General features: G+C 36.7%; 1 protein-coding gene across 1 annotated transcript in view; it reads right to left on the bottom strand.

The window, feature by feature from the left end:
* The window catches only part of LOC140242735 (1-phosphatidylinositol 4,5-bisphosphate phosphodiesterase beta-3-like), a 173,427-nt gene that overhangs the window by 59,162 nt on the left and 90,686 nt on the right, over positions 1 to 23,579 (bottom strand). Inside the window, exons 9-15 of the mRNA XM_072322530.1 lie at positions 22,903 to 23,003; positions 19,317 to 19,483; positions 8,330 to 8,476; positions 7,639 to 7,799; positions 5,351 to 5,430; positions 4,158 to 4,242; positions 3,240 to 3,342 (exon numbers count right to left, since the gene is read on the bottom strand). Of these exons, the coding sequence (XP_072178631.1) occupies positions 3,240 to 3,342; positions 4,158 to 4,242; positions 5,351 to 5,430; positions 7,639 to 7,799; positions 8,330 to 8,476; positions 19,317 to 19,483; positions 22,903 to 23,003 (844 nt within the window). The remainder of the gene's footprint in view (positions 1 to 3,239; positions 3,343 to 4,157; positions 4,243 to 5,350; positions 5,431 to 7,638; positions 7,800 to 8,329; positions 8,477 to 19,316; positions 19,484 to 22,902; positions 23,004 to 23,579) is intronic.

Here is a 23,579-nt window from a genome sequence, read left to right as displayed (position 1 = left end):
ATCCACCATTGTGCATCTCCAATCTAAAGAATTTGAATATGCAATTCCATGCCATGGTGCTCTGAGAGAAGAATTCTGAACGAAGAGTCCTACAAGAAGCCATGCATTTGTGCAGCCATCTTGTTCTCCTTTTCACTGACTGAATATCTATTAATGGTACAAGCTTCCCCCTTTTTTTATTTTGTTCTGCCAGAATTTGTTTATATGAATCATAAAATAAAGAGGAAAAAAGAGTAATCTGCAAGCAACTAGTTCTTACTGTTACGGTCCTTGTTTTACTGTTCCGTATTGACATATATTTCACTCATACTTATATTATTCACCTAATGTTAATTATTTATATGACCAAGTTAGCTGGCTATAATTGAGTCAACCTTTTTCCTTTCTGAAGATGTGCTTTCCATGCAGTAAAAGCTCTATGTTCAAAGAATTGAACAAGTCTTTCAGATAATCAGACAGCACAGGAAAATGAAGTGTGTGAATAGCTCATTTGGCAGAACACTTGACTGACATCAATATCTCCAAGAAAGTAGTTCCTCCTTTGAGAAAAAAAAAAGGACTTTGAGCATTTCCTTTACAAAGGGAAAACAATATCTGCCTAATTAAGTTATACCGGAGTGTGTATCTCAAACCTGTAGCTGTTTGATAAGTGAAGAAGTACAACTGGCAAGCAAGACCCAAGAAGAGAATATCTTGTTTTTAGTTCAAATTATTGTTTCCAAATAGAGAGTATCTAGGCTGTTTTTGTTTTTGTTTTTTTTTTTTGCAAGGGATGAATATACAAGCAAACAATACAATGACTCATGGATAAATGATTGGCATAGCATTCTCCAAATATTTCTCATTTTCAATTGTCTTGCTATCCTAATAGTAGATTCTCACATGAAGAACATTCAAGCCACAAGGAGAACCCTGCATGTGCACACCTCATCCCGATGTAATAAAATCATTGCCATGGAAATTGCCCAACCATCAATCTTACAGTCAGAGAATTGATGAAGTATCATTGCTGTGAACTTCAAATACTACCAAGGTTGGAAGTGCAAGTTGGGAAACATTTCAAGACATTTCAAAACATTGGAACTGTCAATGTCAGCATCAAATTTTCCTGACAGGGCAATTTGTTGAAAGTGCTAATATCCCTGCTGCTTTTTTGAAGCAATAATAGCCTTCTGAAAAGTTGCATGCTTTGCTTTAATATTGCTTCAAAAATTTAATACCGTTAGGGACATAAGGGAATTTATGCGAATAAACAATTTAAACACAACTTTCCAGGTTTCTCTCGAAAATACACTAAAACACAAAAAGATATTAGCAAGCCTTTCACAAGCTGACCCAACCACTACCATATATAATAACAGGAGTAAAATTTGTTTGTCAGAGTTTTGAAGCATGAGCATGGTTTCCATGGCAACAATCAGCTGTCTTACAAGGCTACCCACAAGGCAGGACAGTCTCCGTAATGAACGCATGATGCTCCGGCGTGCTATGTTTAATGCATGGGGAAAGGTGATGAAGAAAGAAATAGGCGGGAGCAGTACCTCGACTCAGCCTGCGTGAGGGCGCCACATCGGTCGAGTCTTCGTCATCCACCGCACTGGTGAATGAAGAGTTGGAGCTAAAACGGCGCTTGCCTGTCAAATCACAGATTCATCGCCCAATCAGATAAAAACAAGCGAGATGGAGACAGACTGGTGCTCTGTCAGGCAAGCCATTAATGGACTTGACTTGGAGCTCCATTACATGTTTATGCAGTTGTTGTTGTTGTTGTTGTTGTTGTTAGAATAGAGGATGAGTAATGTTCATGTGATTCCAATCACTTTCAAAGAGGTATATGAAAGGTGTTAGTTTCTAATGGACCGTAGACGACTACATAGAGACATACAGCAGTCTCACCTTCAAGAGATATTCCAAGAAAATATGAATAATCATTGACGAGCCCCGCACAAGCAGTCCATACAAAGTGAATTAGACTTCTGGCAAAGAATTGCCACCATGATGAAAGTTAAATACATTCAATGGCTTCAGGGAATATCATATTATGTGTCTCATAGAATATCATTTCCTTGTATCACTTGGCAACAAAGTCCAGTTAGTCAGGGATTGTTTAAGAGCGTACACGTCAGATAATACAGATGTTGCTTGGTTGATAAACTGGTTAGCCGACCCACAACCTTGATCTGCATTTTTTTTGTTACCTTCCGTCATTACTTCATCCGCCATCAAGGCAGTGATGGAAACCATTGATGCTGTCTTCTCTTTTCTCTTCCCTGTCACGAAGGGGGAGGGACGGGGAGGTACTAAGGTAATTCAGCAAATGGCATTTAACCATTTGATTCCCACAGTCTAGCATTTGTCATAGCTGCAGTGCAGGTATAACATTGGTTCCTGTATCAGGAGGGTTAACTTGTGGCAGCTTGCTGTGCTGCCTATAAACAGAGAGAACCTCATTCTTTTTCACTCATTATTGTACTATCAAATAAAGCCAGCAATCACATTATTAACTCATCACATTTTGAGATTTTCTCTTTGAACTGATCAAACCTGCAGCTATAAAATAAATTTTACATCACTGTAAGACAGATTTCTTCAGGCACACGAACAAAGTGTTCCTCTGGGATAAACATCTGCAATTACGTCATTGCAATTCTTGTTTTTTAACCAATTAATCAGATGAAAACATATCAGCATAATATTACATAGAAGCCCTAATGTGGTTGCAGGTTTACAGACAGTAAAAATGTAAAGAATGATCTCATGACACAAATGTACCACTGCATCTAACCTGTGCTCATATCAAATTAACACACTGCATGTGGAAATTTTGTTTTGGGGTTTAATTGTCTATTGTTTTAGGGTTAATGGATGTCAACGGTGTTTAAACCTGCTGATGCTATATTACAAATTTGCATTTCTTCCACATACCTCTCCAGCATGTATTGAATAAATGAAGTTGTGATAGTAAACTACAAAGAGAGTCCTCATTGTCTACACACCCTAAAATGTGCCAATCTTCAATAGTTCTGCTGACATGAAATGGCTGGAATCTTGTACAATCATAAAGATAATCTGCAATGATTACATTGTTTCAAATGAAGACAATAAAAGACAACAGTCTGCAAAAGATACATTCAAGAAACAAGGGGAATATGATGAGATATTTGGGGCTCATATATGTCGATAAAAACTAGGGGACAATGATTAATTGTTTCCGAGCAGCTCAGGATAAGCTGGCATACCTGCTCGTTTCTTGCTGGCGTCACTCTGCTTCCGCTTCTTGTTCTTCACCAGGATCTTATTCTTCAGGCAGGCGGGATTAGGGAGTGGTTTACCAGATTCGATCTGAGCAGTGCAAGAAAGAGAAGGAGAGAGCATGAGAGAGAGAGAGAGAGAGAGAGAAGACAAAGTAATAATGGTCAGAAACAGGTGAAGGGGAGAGAAAATAATGAAAAAGAGAGAGACAGAATGAAACAGGAGAGAAATATAAAGGAAGAGGAGACGATAAATGAGAATAGAAATACATAAAAAGGAGAAAGACAGAGTGATCAAGATATATATAATAGAGAGATACAACATGCAAGAGAAGGGCTAAACATATAAAAATATAATATTACTACATGTCTTTCAGCACCTGAATTTTGAAATGTAGAGCTATCTGTTAAACTTGTACATCTCCAAGTATCAGATTCTTTGTGAAGTTGTATATTACCCTGTTTGATGAAAACATTCATCAATGAGACATTGTGTAAGGACTCATTGAGTTTTAACAGATGCTTGCTTGCTTGAGATATCTTAGGCCCTTCAGGCATCATAAACAAATAAAAACAATGAAAACCAGAATTTGGTAAAAATAAAATAAAAATCTATTGTTACAATTACAAAATGAAAATATTTATCTTTGAGAAATTGTCATGAATAACTGAGCTCTAGCAGATGCTTTGGGATCTCATTTCCCTAAAGGTATCTAACTACAAAATAAAATTATGAACAACCATTTTTTTATTCATTTCTCCAACAGTACAACAAAGAATATTGAAAACTAGAGTTTCAGTATACCCTAATTATGCAATATCATTCTAGGTTTGAATGTTTGGTTAGCTCTGGGGTTTTTTTTTTTTCTTTCTTTTTTGCCTGGGTCCAATGAACCACAGACTTACCGGAAACTCGGACAGAGGGTCGATTAAGAGTTTATCACCAAATATGGTCCGGCAGTAGTGCGCCATCTTGGCTTGCTGTTTTTGTCTGTGAAGAGAAAGTAAACAAAATGAAACAAAATAAATGATTTATTATGATAACAGGCAAGATAAAAAGAGATAGGACCAGTACTGTGGGAATACAAATTGTGCACAATTGTGCTTATCTAAGCTATCAGGTTGGATGAAAATCCATCAACTTCTTTGTTTATAACTCCTATGAAATAAGCATTTAAATGACTAAAAATCTGTTGTAAGAAACTCTAAAGAGGGATCATTATTGTGCACAGGATGACACACATGTAGGAATATTTATCATATAATTTTCAATAAAATTTCACAAGATGAACACTTCAAATATTTGATATTTTTAAAGTAGTTCTTTACATACAAAATGATTTTGCACCATGGACAATGTCAAAATAGGTTGTACAAAACTTGATGTGTTCATTACAACAACAAAAAAAACTATGCCTCTTTTTCCATGATTTGGTAAGTTGAATACTCTAATGTCAAATTAAACAAAATTTCTGTAAGTACACAGCAAAGAATGAATTGAGAAAAGATAGACTCTAAATGTCTCGCAAATACTTCCTGACAAAATTACCATTTCTGATTTTAAAAATCTAGATGTAGAAAGAGGAATTCATTTTAAGAGCATTCCACTGTAACGATATCAAAGCGAAGAGAATCAGAAATTGGCTACAGCATCATTTACATTTAGTTTACGTTTAGTTCTTCGTAAAGGGCAAATTGGACATACATCTGAAATTAAAAGTCATGTTCCTGTTATTGGGTGTAATTCTCTTTTTTTTCGCAAATACTGTATATGGCATATAATATGCCAGGTTTTTAATTTTCACAATTATGTGAGTCAGGGGCTATTCATAATCTTAAAAACACACATAACACACGAACTCCGATCCCGACATGAATACAACATGCACACGCACATGTTCACGTACTAGTATACAGTGCACAGTACAAGGTATATAAACAAGGTGCATGAAAACACTGTACTCCACGATCGCAAATTTGTGCACTCACAAAATTGTCCTGCATTCCCGATTCTTGAAAAATTAGTCTCACTAAATATATGGCGTATACACTACATGACTTGGACGCTAGCATTCTAGCCTTTTGACCTCTCGACTCACGTGCAGTGGTTCTCAAAGGAGAGTATGACAGGAAACTCAGACGTCTTGAACGCCGACTCGTTGATGGCTTCAATCACATCCTGCAATGTGATCAGAAAAATACACTGCTACTACATCACATCACTGCATACTATTTTACAAGTAGAAATTTTCAAGGAGTGGAAATTTTTTGGTTTTTTTTTTAGCAAACAAAAATACAACTGCTCTTTTCTTTTTCCTTGCAATATGTAATGATTTTTATCTTTTTGATTCTGTGGAATTAAAGATACTTGCAAGCTCATTTTACCAGACTGAGTGTCAACAAAAAAAATACTCACTGGAAAATGTCCACTTTTATGGTAGAACAATGCAAAGTTTTGCTTTTTTTTTTGTACTGCTCTACATTAATCAATCCATCATTACACATATGTATAGCTATATATCAATTTGGAGTCATCAAATCCCACGTCTTCTTCAAAAACTCTGAAAGTTGTTGAAGCTACATTAAAATGTGTTTCCATACAGACATACCCTTACATCTATTTCCTCATAACTTGGGACCATTGTGAATAGTACTGAAGCACATAGTGAATATATCAGAAAATAATATGTTCATTTGCATACAGCAAAAAGATACAGTACGGAGCAAGGAAGACTTGTGACAACTGAAGGAGAAAAAAAAAATCTTAAGAACTTGTTGATATCATGACATATATTTCCTACTGACATCTATCAATCAAATTCCATTATAGGAGTCCAGACTCGTGTACACGACTTTCCTTCACAATCATCCCCTTCACATGTTTACACGTCTTACTCAATACTAATTTTGTGAATAGGAATTGGCGTACTGAAAACGAAAGAAATATCCCCATGATAAACATCTTGAGTGTATCACAGTGCTCTATTTGTTGTATTACTACACATTACATATCACCCAGCAGGAAGTAAATTCCAAGCTGGCCTGTCATGTGAGATAGCATGGTCCCTACCAACATCCCACCCCCCCCCCCCCCCACTCCACTCCAATGGAAGGCTGGCTTCATTTTCCTGGTTTCCGTTGCCTTTATCACTAGTATATGTGACCGTGCACCTCAAAACGAACATAAAGTCGCACATACTGATTTTGCGGGAGGACTGAAAATGAGTGAAATGGGTCAACCTAGCCGAACTTGACTTTTTCATATTTTCTGAAAGAGCGGGTCTTCTTTTACATTATGCTAAAATTTGGTATCATAAAACGGGCAGGAAAGTGCGTTTTTTAGCACTTTATCTCGAACATTTTTGGTAGAATAGTGTGATTAGGTGTGTCTATAGAATCCCTTTTTTATTTCTGAAAAACCTTGTCCACACTCTTCACTTTCAACTCTAATAACTTTTGGAAGGATAGTGCTACTGCTCTGAAAGTTAGCATTAATTATGGACAGAATGTGTTAATGAGGCATGCTTAATTTCAGTTTGATCTGATAATCCCTTCATTGTTGTTACTCTGGTGGTTTACTTCCTGTTTTTTGTCCCATTCATCGCACAGCCAGCACGATTTGGTAAAGATTAAGCGCTTGAATAGACACTGTGCTTCAGAGGCTCTTTTCTCAGTTCACACTTTTCCTGAGTTTGTGCTTTCTTTCCAACATTTAGATAGGTTAGGAGAGTCCATTTGATTTGAGTTATACATCATTTTAAAGCTTAAAGTCTGCTCTTTCAGAATATGGTCTTAACTAAAAATTCATGTCTGGCGACTTTTTGTTTGTTTTGAGGTGCAGGGTCACATATATCTGTTTTCATCTTGTGTGTAACATTAGTCTTTGACATGATATCACCATCTCTGCCTATACACCCACCGAGGCCAGGGTGCTGTGTTCTTCTTTTTTTCTGTTTTAACCAGTGTATTCTATTATATTTGTATGCTTGTTATTCTCTTGTTAATTGACACATTCAATGTATATTATATTGTAACGAAGGAAGAAAGATGAATAAACTTGAACTTGAACTTGTTAATTTTTAGATTATCAAAACTAAGCTAAATCTCCTCAAAGCAGGCAGTCTCAATTCCAAACTGGCCAATCGGGACTGGAAAGCAGGGTGCACAGGGATCATAAAAAACATCTGAAATTATACTGAAAAAAAAACTTTGCCCATCAAATCACTGAGTCATGACAAAGTACCTTGGGAAGTACCAAAGTGTCAGGGTGCCTAATATGCATGAAGAACCTCATCTGGAAAAGTATATCTTGGGTTGGCATAAGAAAAAAAAAAGACTACTAAAGCCTGGGAAACAAGCTATAGAGAGGAATGTCTGCTGCATGAACCTTGAAGAGGACGTCGGTGCACATGGTGTAGCCGTGGGTGATGACGGGCTCAGGGTCTGTGTTCTCCTTGCCGTCCCAGCAGTCCAGCTCGACACAGCGGCATCCCGACAGCAGCACCTGGCGGTAAATCTCCACCGAGGACCTCCCGGTCAGCTGGTGGCCTGGGAAGATGGAGGAGGGTACGACAGTATAAGGGTACGATTATCATCATTAATATTATCACTCACCTCATCATCACTGTCCTTGTTATCACCACCATTATTGATATGATGGTGATTATGATTATTGATATGATGGCGATTATGATTATGATGATGGTGACAAATTATTATTATTATCATTATCATTATTATTATTATTATTATTATTATTATTATTATTATTATTATTATTATTATCATTATTATTATTATTATTATCATTATTATCATTATCATTATTATTACTATTATTATCATCACCATCATCATCATCTTTTCATTACTATTATTTTTATTACTAACATTGTTCTTGTTGTTGTCATAATTCTTATTGAATTTGAATTGAACTGATTGGCAGTGGATCAAATAGAAAAATAAACAAATTTGATAGAATGCTATCTCCTCCCTCCCCCCCCCCCCCCAAAAAAAAAAAAAATATATATATAATATATAAAAACCAAGATATGACAAGAAGCCTCGGCCATACTCACCAGTGAGGTAAGTGTTGTGAGAGGACTTGATAAAGTAGTGTGAGAGAGGCTGCTCCATATCCTGAGCCATGAGGTATGACTCCATCCCGTTCACTTGGTTGTCATCACTGATTAGGTACTTTATCAGCGATTCGATGGACATGTGACCTGAAAAGAAAGAGAGAGAGAAAACGGCAGCTTTACTGGGACGTGAGTTTATGGAATGACCATCATTTTGAGTGACGAAGGCCTTTACAGTGCACCTCAATCGTGGAATACAAACCTCACAGAGAATTAAACAATGACAATGTTCCAAAAGGTGTATCTATTGTAAGCAAGCAAATATCTTTGCAATCTTTGCCCCACTCAAAAGACAAACAAACAAACAAACAACAGAGAGAATCCTGAATTCTCTCTTATTGCCTATTATACACACAAAATTTCACGTGGAGAAGTTGGACAGACAGATCACAATGTAAATTTTGCCAGATCTATGTCAGGTATCTGCTCACTATACTTCAAACAAAAAATTGCTGCTGCTGATTATCAAACTGAGATAAACGTGTTCATATCCTTCCCTTATTATTGCATCTGATTGACATATTGCCATACATTGATGCAAATAAGCAATGAATTGTCAGTGTTTCGGTAGTAGCCATGACAAAAGAAATCATGGGCATACAGTGCATACTCGGGCAGGGTTCGAACCTACAACCTCCAAATCTCCAGAAAGACGTCTTATCAACTAGACCACCGAGCTTCTGCCTGACAGCCAGTGCCAATTCTAATCCCTATAGCATGCAGCGGGTACTGCACAATTAGTCAAATCTATTTCCGTTGACGTACGGTAATTTGTCAAGCAGTTGCAATAAAAACAACTTGATGGAAGAACTCCCCTTATTAGCATAACAGAAAGTGAGAACAAGTTTCACACCAACATTATTGACATGTTTACTCTGATTGATCACATAAAAAAAGCCTACCAACTCAAGTCCTTAACTTGAACTCTTTATCCCGTCAAGTTAACATCATATCAATTCCACATTGTTGCAGTCCCACTATGCTTGAGTCATTCCATGTGTACAAAGAGATAAATTAGCTCTAAACTGAGCTGGAATCATTCAAGGGAACAAGACACACACTTTTGGTTTTCCAATCACTTCACTATTTCATATTTTCATAGAACTCAAACAGGAGGACACATTACAGCCTTCAGACACACAGTCTGAAGTATTGATTAAATATCATTGGGTCTGTTTCCATCAATTCTTCACAGATCCCTGCTTTTCAAACCCTTCAAATTGTTGGCATTTTAATAATATCTTCACCTCCACTAAAGGCACTACCCACACTTCCGCATGCCAAATGTCGTGGGACAAGAGGAGAGCAGGACCCGAGCGCACAAACAGCAAAAGTCTGCTGCAGGTACGCTCGAAAGTGTCAGTCAAACCTTGCGAATGTGGTAAACACATCAATATTGCATGGAGTTGACAAAAAAATGTCTCTCCCAAGGTAATATCTGTGCCTCGCTGCTAACAATTCAATAGCACTTATTTTCTAACTCCATGGACTCGGTCGATGCATGTAGGAATTACATAGTAAATATGTATTCTAGCATTCGCTCCGTCGGAAATGATTCTGGATGGATAGTGTGGAATGGAAATGAAATAAATGACCACAGTGAAGAGCATATGCTCTTTCAAGTCTCATAAACAACCATGCACATCCTCGATACAGGCATGCATATACATATACATAATGTATACATTGGTGTATATTATGGGGTCACCAAAGACTATGAATTCATAATGTCATTGGCAAGTTTCAAAGAGATGAACTAATCTACATGGAGGATTTCATGTGTAAAAATACTTCATTTTCGCCAATTTGCAAACGTAATGTGTAAATAAACTATAAAAAGCATATGCTCGGTTTTCGGTTCACCATGTGTGAGTCCTTAAAAGGACTGTTAGAATGAAAGGAGGAATGAGAAGGTAGGATAAGAGGCAAGAAATTGAGTGAGAGTATTCTTTCTGGAGTGTGTGTAGTCCTGAAAAGGACTATGAACCGGAGAGGGATAGAAGAGCTAGGAGAAGGACTCGACGTTTCGGACAGTTGACTGTCGGTCCTCTTTTCTTGCCACTTCACCTACCTTCTCATTCCTCCTGTCATTCTAACAGTCCATTTAAGGACTCACACATGGGGAACCGAAAACCGAACATATGCTATGTACGCCACCATGTAATGCCTTCCTTCAAAAGTCATCCAATTTTTCAAATCTGAATATGTTCAAACATGTCATTTAAAAAGATGTTCCAAGTATGCATACTCAAAGACAATTCTTGCAACCACCTACACTTTGCCACCAGTTGTTCATTTTCATAGCTCTTCATCCTCAATCAGTTTCCAAGAAATGCAGATTGATCGATATCTTGCAAATACAAGCTGATCATGGCTCATCTTTCTCTGTTCTAATCCACGAACCAGTTCAAACATTACTTGAGTTTTCCAGAACGAGAAGTCATATTCTTTTCACACTGAACTTGATATGTGCATATCATTCAAAGTCCTATTACCAAAGGCCGATTACTTTCAAATTTGCCAGGGAGGAACAGACAATGAAAACTACTAAGTGAGCACCTTACACAGTCATCAAAATACGTTCATCAGGTTCTTGGTTAAGTGTAATCTTTAATAGAACCACAATTTCTTTAAAGAAACAGCAACTACCAAATAAATATCAGGTAGATTAAACCCCCCTCCTGTCCTTTCATCAGTAAAATGGGGGAGTGTGCCTCCTTTCTCCAATTTCATAACTTACAGATGTTGAAAGGAAGAGGAATAGAAAAGAGTGCTCAAATTGCGATTAGTATTTCATTGCCTCAGACGTTCCTTAAGAGAGTCTTCCTGGAATATCCCTGGGGCTTCTCTCCCGACAAAAGCTGAGGCATGCTAGTAAGAGCCACATAGCGGAGCACCAATTAATAAGTCCTCGTGAGAGGGAGCTCGGAGGAGCCATGGGAGATGGGGAAGGGGGTTAACAGGACTGCATCAGTGATGCTGCACCGTGGCAACCCTTAACCCTCTTGATACCAAGCCAAGGACATTTGCATCTTTTACCATAACCTTTAGGAGGAAGTTTCTACAAACATACGTGTAGGCTCTCACCAGTGAATGCAGAATAATGAGTGAAAAACATCAATGCATGTAACAGCAGATGATCTGTCCCAAAGTTAAGAATGTTGAAAATTTATGCACAACATGTTTAAACTTGTTAATGAACTCCACATGTTGTGTGCTACATCAGTACACAGTGCATGTCTCTTTTCAGATTTGAATGCACAAGCACCAACACATTCATGCACACAATACTGAATTAGAGGTGGGTGGTGAAGGGTGTGGAGGTTCGGGTTTCAGTGGGGAATTCTTTGGGCACGGAATGCAATCTAAATCAGTGGGTATAGAATTATGCTGAATACCAAACAATACACCCATTGTGTCTCAAATATGTTCAACTTGTACATGATACATATGTGTGTGCAGTACAGACTCATTTCTAAAAGTCACTCATCGACATTTCAATATACTAGTATGTTGATGTAAACGTCATATGTTGTAAGAAATGAGGAAATATGACAGTTCTCAATTTCAACTGCTGACACTTGAAACACATCTGCATTGTTGGATCAATGCAGTAGTGTTTCAGAGACTTGGTTAAGCTGATTATTTATGCATAAAACAAAATTGTAATGACTGTAATGGCACTTGTGGTTAGCTGGTCACATCAGTGAAAGTTGTCCAATTACAGACAGCCCATTCAGAGATGTCCAGTTTCTGTTCCTTTTTCATTTCGGGAGCTACTACTAACTTGGCCCACTTAGGCTGGTTAACTCTCTGAGTGCTTTGAGTGCAGATTGACACAGAAAACCCCATAGCATTGTACAGTGTCCCAGGCACAGAGAGGGTTGAGCACATATGTTCCTTTGCAAAGTTTGCATTCTACAAATTACCTAGTTTTGTAGAAAATAAATGCTAGAAGTCACCACACATACACACACCCAATTGAAAAAAAAAAAAATGGCCTAGAAGATTAGATATACAGAACATCAATTTTCATTATTCTACAGGGATAGTATTTCCTGGAGGTACAGCAAATGCAAGGAACAGTATAATCTTTTTCAGGCACAAACTTCTTTGTAATTTTGTACCTATATGTCAAAGCTAACTACCATGGAAACTAAGAAAATATTTCATGGACTTTTGGTTATGAACAAAGAACACTCAATCAGGCCTGCCATCTGGTATTGATATAAGTGTACCTCGTATCATTCCGCTCATGCATCAATGCATAAGAGTCTTTCTACCCTTTTATCAAGCTTAACGTATTCTGCATAATGAGCAGTAAATCATTAATACTGGACGGCGTGATGTTATTCACAGATCTGGCCCTCCAATATAAAATGTTATTGTAATAGATACATTAGACAACAGATGACTTCCTTCTCGGTAACATAATATGGTCTGCGCTTTCATGGAAGTTCTGCATACGTACATACTTCACTTCACTTCAATTAAAGGCTGTGTACTATTCATAGGAAAATATGATGCATACTACAGCTATGTGCAGTTGGCCCATTTCTCGTCTCTCCATAAATGTTGTATTGATTGGCATTGAATTAAATGAACAGAAATATTAATTAATTCTTAAAAGAATCTCTCTATCTCTCACCCTCTGTCTACATCAACTCTTTCCTATGGCACTCTCACCTTGCGACTTTTCATGTGTGTTTGAGTTTGAGTTTATTTCATTTCACCACAGGTCACTCACTTCAGCCAATGGTTGTTCTTCTGTGAGACCATGCCATTTAAAAATCATACAGTTACACACTACAACATTTTATACGTAGCACAGGAAAAGAGAAAAACAAACAAACAAAAGTTAAACATACATGTATAGAATCATATATCCCCCCCCCCCAAAAAAAAAAAGGAATTAAAACACTGAAGAAACCAAAGAAATGGTTGACATTCAATGTTATAGTTCAATGTAAACAATTACTGTATAATCTATCTATCTTGTTTTTAAAAATGGAGAAAGATACACTTCATTTTACATCATTTGAGAGTCTGTTCCACAGTTTGGCACTAATAATCAGACGCCAAGGCATCTCTGTATACCAGAAGGAAGCCCCAGTATCCATTCCACATCAATCACGTAGTCAGTGTGGCAGCTGTTGCTCGTTTGATACTTTTTAGGCACGATTAATAATTTTGGGGGCATGATCGCACGAATAGAATGACAACCGACTTGCTTTGTCCAATTCTGACTACAGATCAGACAGGAAAACTTGTTAATCGTCAACCATCAAGGCACTACATACATTTTCGTTCTTCTAACAGCTTTCATTGAATTGTTACTAAGCTTTGTTACCTTAGGTTCAATCATGAACACAGTAAAACTTTATTACATTATTGACATATTATCTATCATAGGTTCCTCATGTTACAGGTTATTCATACTTGCTTATATATTATTTCTGTCTCAAATTGACTCTTTTGTGTTGTACATTTGTCTTAAAATCAAATGAGAGTACAAAATTGTATGAAATGTGGAATAAGAAACAATAAATTCAAATGTTTCATGTGATATATACATATATAATTACATTATGTAGTTCATATACATAATCTATGTAGTTTATATACACATAATTTGCAGTAATGTATCTTTCCACAATAATGTAAATATATACATACCTAACAGAAAGATTTCGGGATTGATAGATCAACAGATGCTCTTAAAACTTTTCAATTAAGTTCTTGTGCATTTCTGCAGCTCAGTTTCCTTCATGGCAATGTAAATTTTTAGGGTAACAAACCATGCTGAACGGATGAATGAAAGAATGAACACATAAATTACTTCATCAATCAATGAATCAATCAATGACTTAATCAGTGAATGCATTTTGTGTTGTTTTCCTTGACCCATTTTAAACAGATGTTACATACTTTTCCTCTGACTACTGTTACTAAATGGACAATATTCGCCAATATTAAAGAAAGAAAAATGAGAAAGTGTCTGTGTGCATGTGTGTGTGTGTGTGTGTGTGTTCAAGAGTCATGTGATAGCTATCATTTAGCAGCACATGGTCATGTGACCCATTTCCCCAGGAGAAAGATTTGGGTGGGGCATTGGGGGGGGGGGAGGGTGGGTAGTGGCCGGGGAAAGGAAGTCATGGATCTGAAGAATAGGGCTGAAGGAACGTTGACTATAAGATTCAGGGTTTTGTTTCATTTCAACGCAGGGAACCAAGCGCAGCTCATCCCCTCATGTCTAGGTACCAGGAAACATGGGTGCACGCTGATAGCATGTTTTGTGTTACCGTGACGATTGCAATCACTGCCCGCATCCTCTGATGACAGCTTTTGACCCTGATTGGCCTGGCCTTAAAGCCCCACACCACTCGTGTTTGTCAAAATGAAATCAATGAGAGCTCTTCATTTAAGCCAAGTTCTGACAGGTCAAATATATCAATCTTCATACCATATGGGATTAGCATCAAACTTGAACTGAATCATGAGCATTTATAGAACGTTTAACACTTCACGTATGATAAAATGGTGAGGGCAGTTAAAAAAGATGATTGAAAGATAATAAAGTTATCACTGTGAATGTTATTGCCATTTCTACTATCACAATTATTACTTCATTATCACCATCATAAGTATCATAGTCAAAATTATCATTATCAATATCATTTCTATCATTACAATCATCATCATTACCATATCTACTCTGAATATTTAACTACATAAATGTGGGTAACTTGCAATCTAAAACCTTGTTACTGTTGTATGCACAAACATTCCACAAGGTCAAAGATTTACCAAGTGATCACCTTAATGGTGTTTACATTGTTATTGATCTCCTTTTTTTCATGTGACTGTTTAGTAGACCAACAGCTGTTCAGTGTTTTATGGTTGTTTCCAAGAATTCTGATGCCTGCACCCCATAAGGGAAGCCACCTACAGGAGAACTACTGTCTGACAGGAAAACAATCTTCATGCGTTGCCCATAGACACTACATATTTAACCCTTTCAGTGCCAGGGACTTTGGACAGTGTGTAATTGCTATACAGGCATTGAGTTTAACTCCTACACAATACCCACCTCCTTTCTCAACCTCTTTTTCTCTTTAAAAAAAAAAATGAGAAGATTTTGTGACAAAATATGCAACCTAACCTGAGAGGCCACAGCCATTTATCACAAGGTTATACTACTGAGAGTAGAAAAGTGACACAATATGCAACCTATTGTGTGAAGAGGATGTAACTATAAAGATTCTCGCCCAAGAAAAGCAAGGTGACGCGGAAGTTTCCCTTCGTACAGTAGACGGCAAGTCTGTCTCCTACTTTAAAACATTGATTTACTGACAACAAAGTATGGAAGCTAGATTCAGATATGTCAAAAGTCCCTTGCTTCAATACTTTGTCACACAAATTCCATATAACAAATACAAAATCAGGTGGAAATCATATTTTTTTCCTTTGCTAAATTTGCTTGAAAATGCTGCATGAATTTGAATGTTTGTTTGTTGTTGGTGTTTTTTGTGTTTTTTCAGCATTTCTCATCTTTCTCTGGGAAAAAAGAAAAAAAAAACTGTTACCAGGTCACATTGAATCCAAGCCCCCCCAAAAATACCTCTTCTTCCTTTTCTATACCATCAAGTTTGTCTTTAATGTTCACATAAAGTGCAGCCTGTCCAACATGCGGATAACGATCAAAATGTTTCACACAAATTTCCCTGTTTAGCCCAGTTTTGGCGTTTCCTGGTTCAAATGTTTAGCTTCAAGGGTGTATTAAATGCAACAATCTATAATTATAGCATGCACAACTCAGTCCACATATAAGCATGTCTCCCTGCACTGATGGTAACATTTGGTAAACTGCATAAAACATAAAATGATGCAGTGTTGGAGGTAATCATTGTTGGACTGAAAAGTAAGCTAACTGGGCAGCTTACAGGTAATATCATTAACCCATACATTATGGAAGCCGTAAGAGGTCCCCAAAGACTTTACAGACTAACCATCATGTCAATGAGGGCAATGAGTTAACAGCTACTGCTTAAATGAAGTCAGCAGGAGGGAACAAAACACTTATCATAATAGTCTATTACAATCATTCAGTCTAAACATCACTGATTAGATTACAGGAAACCTGAAGGTGAATGGGTTGTTGCTATGGCAGCTGAAATCAATGGACACTTCTTTTTAATCTCAAAGCTACAATGTATTATGCATTTGATGAGTCCACGTATCTGTCACCACTGCAATTATGTTCTAGAATAGAATACCTCAGACTCGTAACAATCGCCCTGTGAAGTTTTTCCATATTTCATGCATTTTCTTGGTGCATCTAACCTCATTATCAATATCATTATCATAAACATATCATAATCATCAATAGTATTAGCAATGGTAGTATCACAATCATTATTACTGCTTGGTATCATCCTCATTAACAATAACTACTGTATAGTAGAAGTAGTATCAGTAGCATCATCACTGTTGTCGTAATTATGCTCATCGTCATTATTACCATCAGGAATATCAGTCCTCGTAATAATTTCTAGAAATAAAGTTAGCTATGTCAGGAATGCAGTCTTACAAAGACAAGGAAACAGTACTTGCCACTTGGACATATTTCTTTCTTAAATGCACACACAATTTGAGGTTTGCATGTGCACAATGGCTTCCAGTGACCAATCAACATCTTTCGTGCAGTAAATAGATTTAAGTAACAATCATCGGGTCAGTTGGGTATCTATTGTAGCTACCAATTAATCTAAAATGGCAAGCAAAAGAAGGGGAAAGCAATGTAGGCCATAGACATCGAAGGTCAAATCTCAAATTGAGTGGCTTTATGACATACTGAGAGATATTTTGTATCTTTTCTAGTGACACAAAAGTATATTCTTCACGAATTCACATCCAGTGTGCTCTTTACAAGGCTTCAAATTCATATTGTATGAATAATTGCCTCATAAAAGCAGCAAGAATAGTAAAAAAAAAAAAATATGATGCATTCCAAATATGACAAAGAATTTATGGGAAAGCTTAGCAAATCACTGGGAGGTTGCTCTTTGTGTGTGGAAAAGGAATTAGCAGAAGTGTCAAGCATTGTTGTATATGATTGATCAGATCAAACTGACATTATCAAAACCTAGCATTTTTTTTTTCAATGCTTAACATGTCAGAGACATCAAGCTTTTAATTTCTCCATCACAAAAATATGCCCAGGGATTTGATGGTACAAGATTTTTCACATGAAATATATCAACAACAAAACTACACTCAATTGCAGCACTGCAAGGTCCTTGATTAAATTTCATGCAAGAATGAAAGCAAAAGCACTTTCCTCCTGCCCATACTTCCAATGAGATTTTCATGGTCTGCTTTTATTGCTATTGAGCAATGTTCTACATCTAAACTAATATCTTTATGCTGGAACTGATGCTGGAATTGAAGACATATGGACCCTATTTTGACAACCAGAAGGTACAGATGTAAAAGTGGTAACTCATGCGATTTGAAAGATTGCAGGCTTTACACTGCTCTGTGCTTGTCACTTGTCGCCATGGTAACCACATATTATATGAAGTGTTGCCATCACACCAGTCCTTTGTGAAGCAAGGGGCCTTGAAAATCCTGCTGGTGCTTTTTTTTTTTTTCCCCACACATGGTTATGGCTGGTGGCAGTACATCATGTAAAATTGACTACCAACACAGCCGATTGCAGCAAAAGGACTGCGACAATATGATTGTAGATTTGTCAATGAAATTCCCTTTGATTCCACAAATTAACTGGACCGGATATACTGAGGAAAGGGGGGGGGGGAGGAGGGGTGGAATTTAACACCACACTACTGCCTTCAATTAAAATGACACATGCAAACTATTTTGAGGAATGTGCTGATAGCCTCCCACACACTAGTGTCCTCAGATACAAGGTCCATGCAATATGCTCTTCATTAAAGACAACAGCAAAAAAAAATGAAATTCTGAGCAAGAACAATGAATGCAGCAACAGCATTTTGCATTGGTAAATCCCATGCCATCAGGTAGAACATGAAGCTACAAAGGCCAATCAGACTTCTGAAGAAGACATACATTTCTTCTTTAATTCTTTTTATCAATGACAGCATGATAAAGAAAAGACAGCACCACATGATGATGAGCATTTTCTTGTAGGTTTGTATGAAACAACAAGTCCCTCAAGTTACGTCTCTAAATTCTTGCCAAATGATCATGGCAAGCACATGCTGCATGTATCACTGCAATGGGTTATTATGATATGATCTTGTAAGAAAATAGAAAGATCATTTGTCATGACAATGTAAATGTTTTTTTTTTCTTTTCAAGGGATGTTTAGACAGCATACTTTTCTAATGCCAAATCATGCATAATGGAATATTTTGTTGTCATGAATAATATATGTTCAAATTTTTGTTTGAAAAATATATGATGATGACAATGATAATCATCAGCAGCAGCATTATCATCATCACAATAATGATGATAATAATAATAACAATAAAAACTATAATAATAATGATAATAATAATAACAATAAAAACAATAATGAGAATAACAACAATAACAATAATGATATTAATAGTGATGATATTAATATTAATATTAATAATAATAATCATCATCATCATCAGCATCATCATCATCATCATAATGAGAATAATAACAACAACAATAATAATATCTATAGTGATAATAATAATAATAATAGAAATAAATCACAATACTATCAGTAACAATGGCAATGATAATATGAAAGGATAAAAACAAAAGTAGAAAAAGAAGAATTATGATGATATTAATAGAATCAATGAAACATTTCGATTTTCATGATCTCCTTCTGAATACAGCATGCCACATGTCACTGAAGCAGAAATTTTTGTACACAGGAACTGTGTGAGAGAGGACGTACCTTTCCTGGCAAACTGCTTATTCTTCTCATATTTCTCAATGATGTCGATGGCTTGCTTGGCATCATAGAATGGGTAGAGGATCTCATTCAATCTTGGATCGCGCTGCTCATTGTTCAAGAACTTCACAAGGTGGTCTGTGTTTAGGTACGGCTTGTTTTTGGCTCCCCTTCACAATGGAAATAGAAACAAACAAAGCAAGCATCACACAAGTGTTTTAGGAATTCTGAAGAATATCCATAAACTTGTTGTGATGTTCATACTGACCATGAAAATGATATTTGATAAATTATAAATTATTACATGCATCACAATACTGAAATATACCTAAATGCATCTTAGCCTCAATAAACAAAGTATTTTTGAGTTTCATTCTGGGGCACATAAATTTACATGTACATGTATTAATATAATATTTTATATAGAAATACGGTAATTCTCAAAGATTCAATATACTATTCTTTTTACTTGTCACTCTATACAGCAAATGACATTTTCAAATATTGCTGCTCTACTCTACCAGTAAATTTTAGCCATGCTCTTACAATCTATCATCATAGCAACTTTTATTAAGACTTTTTGTTTTTGATATCCCAGCCATTTCAAAACCGCTTTTCATCAAATCAACTTTGAATTTCTCTAGAATCATATGCTCTGTAATATTTCCTAAGAGGTTTCTCATTACCCCACAAAAAAGATGGAAACCTGAAGACCACATCTCGGCCAAAACTATACCATCCCTTTAATCTATTTTTAAAAAAAGGAGTGAATGATGTAACTGGATGCACTGAGTGACAATCAGTATGAAAACTAATCATCTGATGGCCCAAGAATGTGACGTCAGTGAAATCATCCACGTGAGAAAGTGTCATTATAACAAAACAGCATCATTATCAAAGTGGTGGTGAATCAATATCATTTTTTTTTCTTATAATCATTCTGAGCCTGATATAACTCAGAAATTTTGTAACAAAGTGATAATGTCTACTGCATGCTACAAGATTTATGAGAGAAAAAAAATGCAAAAACAAAACAACAACATTCTGAATTCTAATTTCTGGGCTTAATATTGGTGGCTGAAGACGGCCATGATTACACTCGTATCTTGTTGTGTAATTGCCATCATGCACAATTAGTGAATATGGCTGTACCCTTCAGCTTTTCAGTCGAGGCACTTACCTGCAGAGATGAGTGTTTCATCAAAAATATCATTTTACTTGATTACTTGCCCATATTTTTGCAGATAACTACTTGGAATTATTAAATGGATCAATTTCCCTTTGACATTCATACCATTTTACGGAAATGCTTTGGTCTCAATTTCTGCAATATTTTCAAGTCGCAGGGGTTATCAGCCCACATTGAGTTTTCTGAAATAATAGCATGGGCAATGCAGTGGTATAAAATAAACCTTGTGCATAATGTTTCAACACAATCATATAGCCCAGATATTGCTTACTAAATGTTTATGTAGATTTTTTTTTAAAAAAAGTAATATGTCATATCGAAGGTAATGTCAATATCATGTGAAATGAAACCATTAAAATAAAAAACAAATTATGGGCAGCTTCATACTTCATAAGATGACATTACAAATAAAAATGATGGCATAAATACCAGTTTTTCATCCATGTTGCCTGCTTATGTAACACAAGTGAGTCATGGTTGGTACAATTAATACAGCAGAGGTTCCTTCCCATGCAATGTCACTACAAGTGGGCTGGACATCTTAGATCATTTGTTGCTTTTTTTTTATTATTATATTTATAATTATATAATTATCAGTCAGGTGACCAGGTGAGCTAACAGAGACAAGAAGGAGAGCCCACGAAAAATATCAGATTGGAAAGTCGAGCATGGTACGATTTGCGGCGCAGGGTTGTGGGTCATTATCAAGTCAAAAGCTGTGGAATCAAGACGCCCCCGTCACATTCCCATGAGAGCTCCTTATCAGGCCGACACTCCGTAATTTATCGGCTATTTGAGAGGGTACAAAGCCGGGCAGCGATTCTGGATGTTCACATGAAACCAGCCATTGCTCGCCCTAATCAAGCATGCATTAACGTCAGAGATTTGTGATCTCGCCGAGCCCTAAAGAACAAAACAACATTCACCAATTTCTTGGCAGGGTTCCACGAACAGAGGCCATAGAATAAACTCATGTTCCTTAAGATGCGACAGACTCTATCAAACTAATGTTTAGTTGCCACTGGTGTCACTAGACTCCACATCAATTTGTACAAATTTGTTGCATGGCCCATTTCTGTCATGTTCATTAATGTCATTCTTAAAACAACCCCCCCCCCCCATTAAAAAAAAAAAAAAAAAAACACCCTCACTCCACTCCATTACCTTCAGTATTCTGAGGAATACAACAATTTTGTTTCATCCCACTATGCGATAAATACTTTCTGTAAAGAAACCATTCTGGAAGTAATAATGGCGAATGAAGGGTGGTACTGCAGGCTAAAGGAACTTCCACAGATATGACAACTGAAGTAGTACTGCCATTTCTTTTTTCATCTTATTTAATCTAGTTCTGTTTAACATCCTGATCTACATGTAGTTGCAACCCCACCCAGGCTAATGTCCTTACTAATAGCATTGCAAACTCACCCTTGTTCGTTTCTAAAAAATCAGCTTCTTTCAATTACTCCTTGTTCTTCTTCTTTGACGTGATTAGAAGTCAGATGAAAAGATGTCGTTATTACTGCTTAAAGGAAACCTTACATTTAAAATCAATGACTGAATCACTTACCCCTTTCCATGATAATGGTATCATTCAACTTGAATCCACCCTCATTAGTACTCCACCATTTCCTGTTTTTCCCTTTTAAGTTTCTTAAGATTCCCAGAAGCCAATCAAATACATCATCAGAGTACTACATGTGGGTGTTTGATTTAACAAATAAAAGGTCCATCAATCTACTGCCTGGTTTTCCTCTCTTTGCTGTTGCTGCATCTTTCTACACTGAATCATTAAACGGGACCTCCACATGATTTTCAGACTTTTACATTTGAACAACTATAAATTAGTTGAACTGAGTACAGAGTTGCAGAATTTATAGTGTTTGGGATGAGGAATGGGAATGTTTTCAAAATTTATAACAAATTGCAATGAACAAGGATGATGGCATGGCAGCCTCACCATTGGAATGCATGAGTCGGGGCTCCAGGAAGCAGAACAAAAGAAGAAGGCATGCATAGATTCTACACAGGTGAACTTGTTGAGCAAGCGATATTGTAATGGAATAACACTACTACATTTCTAAAATATGTGAGGCTATGATGTCATCAACACTGTTCAGTGTAATTTGTTTAAGATTTTGAATTTATTGATTTCTCTGCTCTCGAGGACCACAATAAATTCCGCGAATCTATACATGGAGCTATTGATTTATATACTACATGATGTGAAATTTTAAAAATCGTCTGGAATGCCCCTTTAACATTCACCTTCACAAGATTTCTGGGCATTGCAGAACAAAACATGAAACATTATTTCATGTATGCATTAAGATTTCATGCATAGCCTTTGAAATGTTTAACAGTGGGGATCTCAGGAATTTTATATCTTAGTGCTCTCACAATTCTTGGAACAGCTTGTCCACTTCCTTCTGGTTCACAAGGCGCAGGTAGAATGTGAAGAAAACGTCGAAGGTAAACCTCTTCGGATCAATGGTGTCATCCTAGCAAAAAGAAAAGAGCAGATGAAAATATAACGTGAATGGCATGTGAATGACATGTATGAATTCCACACAGCTAGAAAAGCACTCAACGAGCACAGACCTCCGTCAATCAGCTCATTTCAACCCATACATGCATGCTGAAAATCACCCAGTTTCCCAATAAAGAAGCCTTTTGTTACATCATCACCTTCCAGCTGTGCGGCACCTCTCCTGAACAAAGCATGCCCTGCAGTGCACATATGCATACAAACCTCAAATACGCGCAGCTTGAACTCCTACGTTTACTGACCTGTCTGCAAAATAGATTTAAAAATCCTTCAAATATCCACAAAAATTAACAGATCACTACCAAAATTCAATTATCTGATCCTTGTGTCATTATCAACTTTTCTTGCAAGTTTCATTCAAATCCAGTCACAACTTTTGGAGTTATTTTGTAAACAGACATTACAGTGGGCAAAAATAATTTCCGAATCTGGAAGAATCTGGAAGATTTTCATATTTTCTTGTCAAGGCATGAAGAGATATCAATTTTTTCACAAAGCCTCCTGCAGAATCATGTAGACTTCGCAGATT

Source organism: Diadema setosum, chromosome 1 (genome assembly GCF_964275005.1).
Source record: "Diadema setosum chromosome 1, eeDiaSeto1, whole genome shotgun sequence".
Lineage (NCBI taxonomy): Eukaryota > Metazoa > Echinodermata > Echinoidea > Diadematoida > Diadematidae > Diadema > Diadema setosum.
The sequence above is the reverse complement of the archived record's forward strand: the minus strand, read 5'-3'. Positions and strand labels throughout refer to the sequence as shown.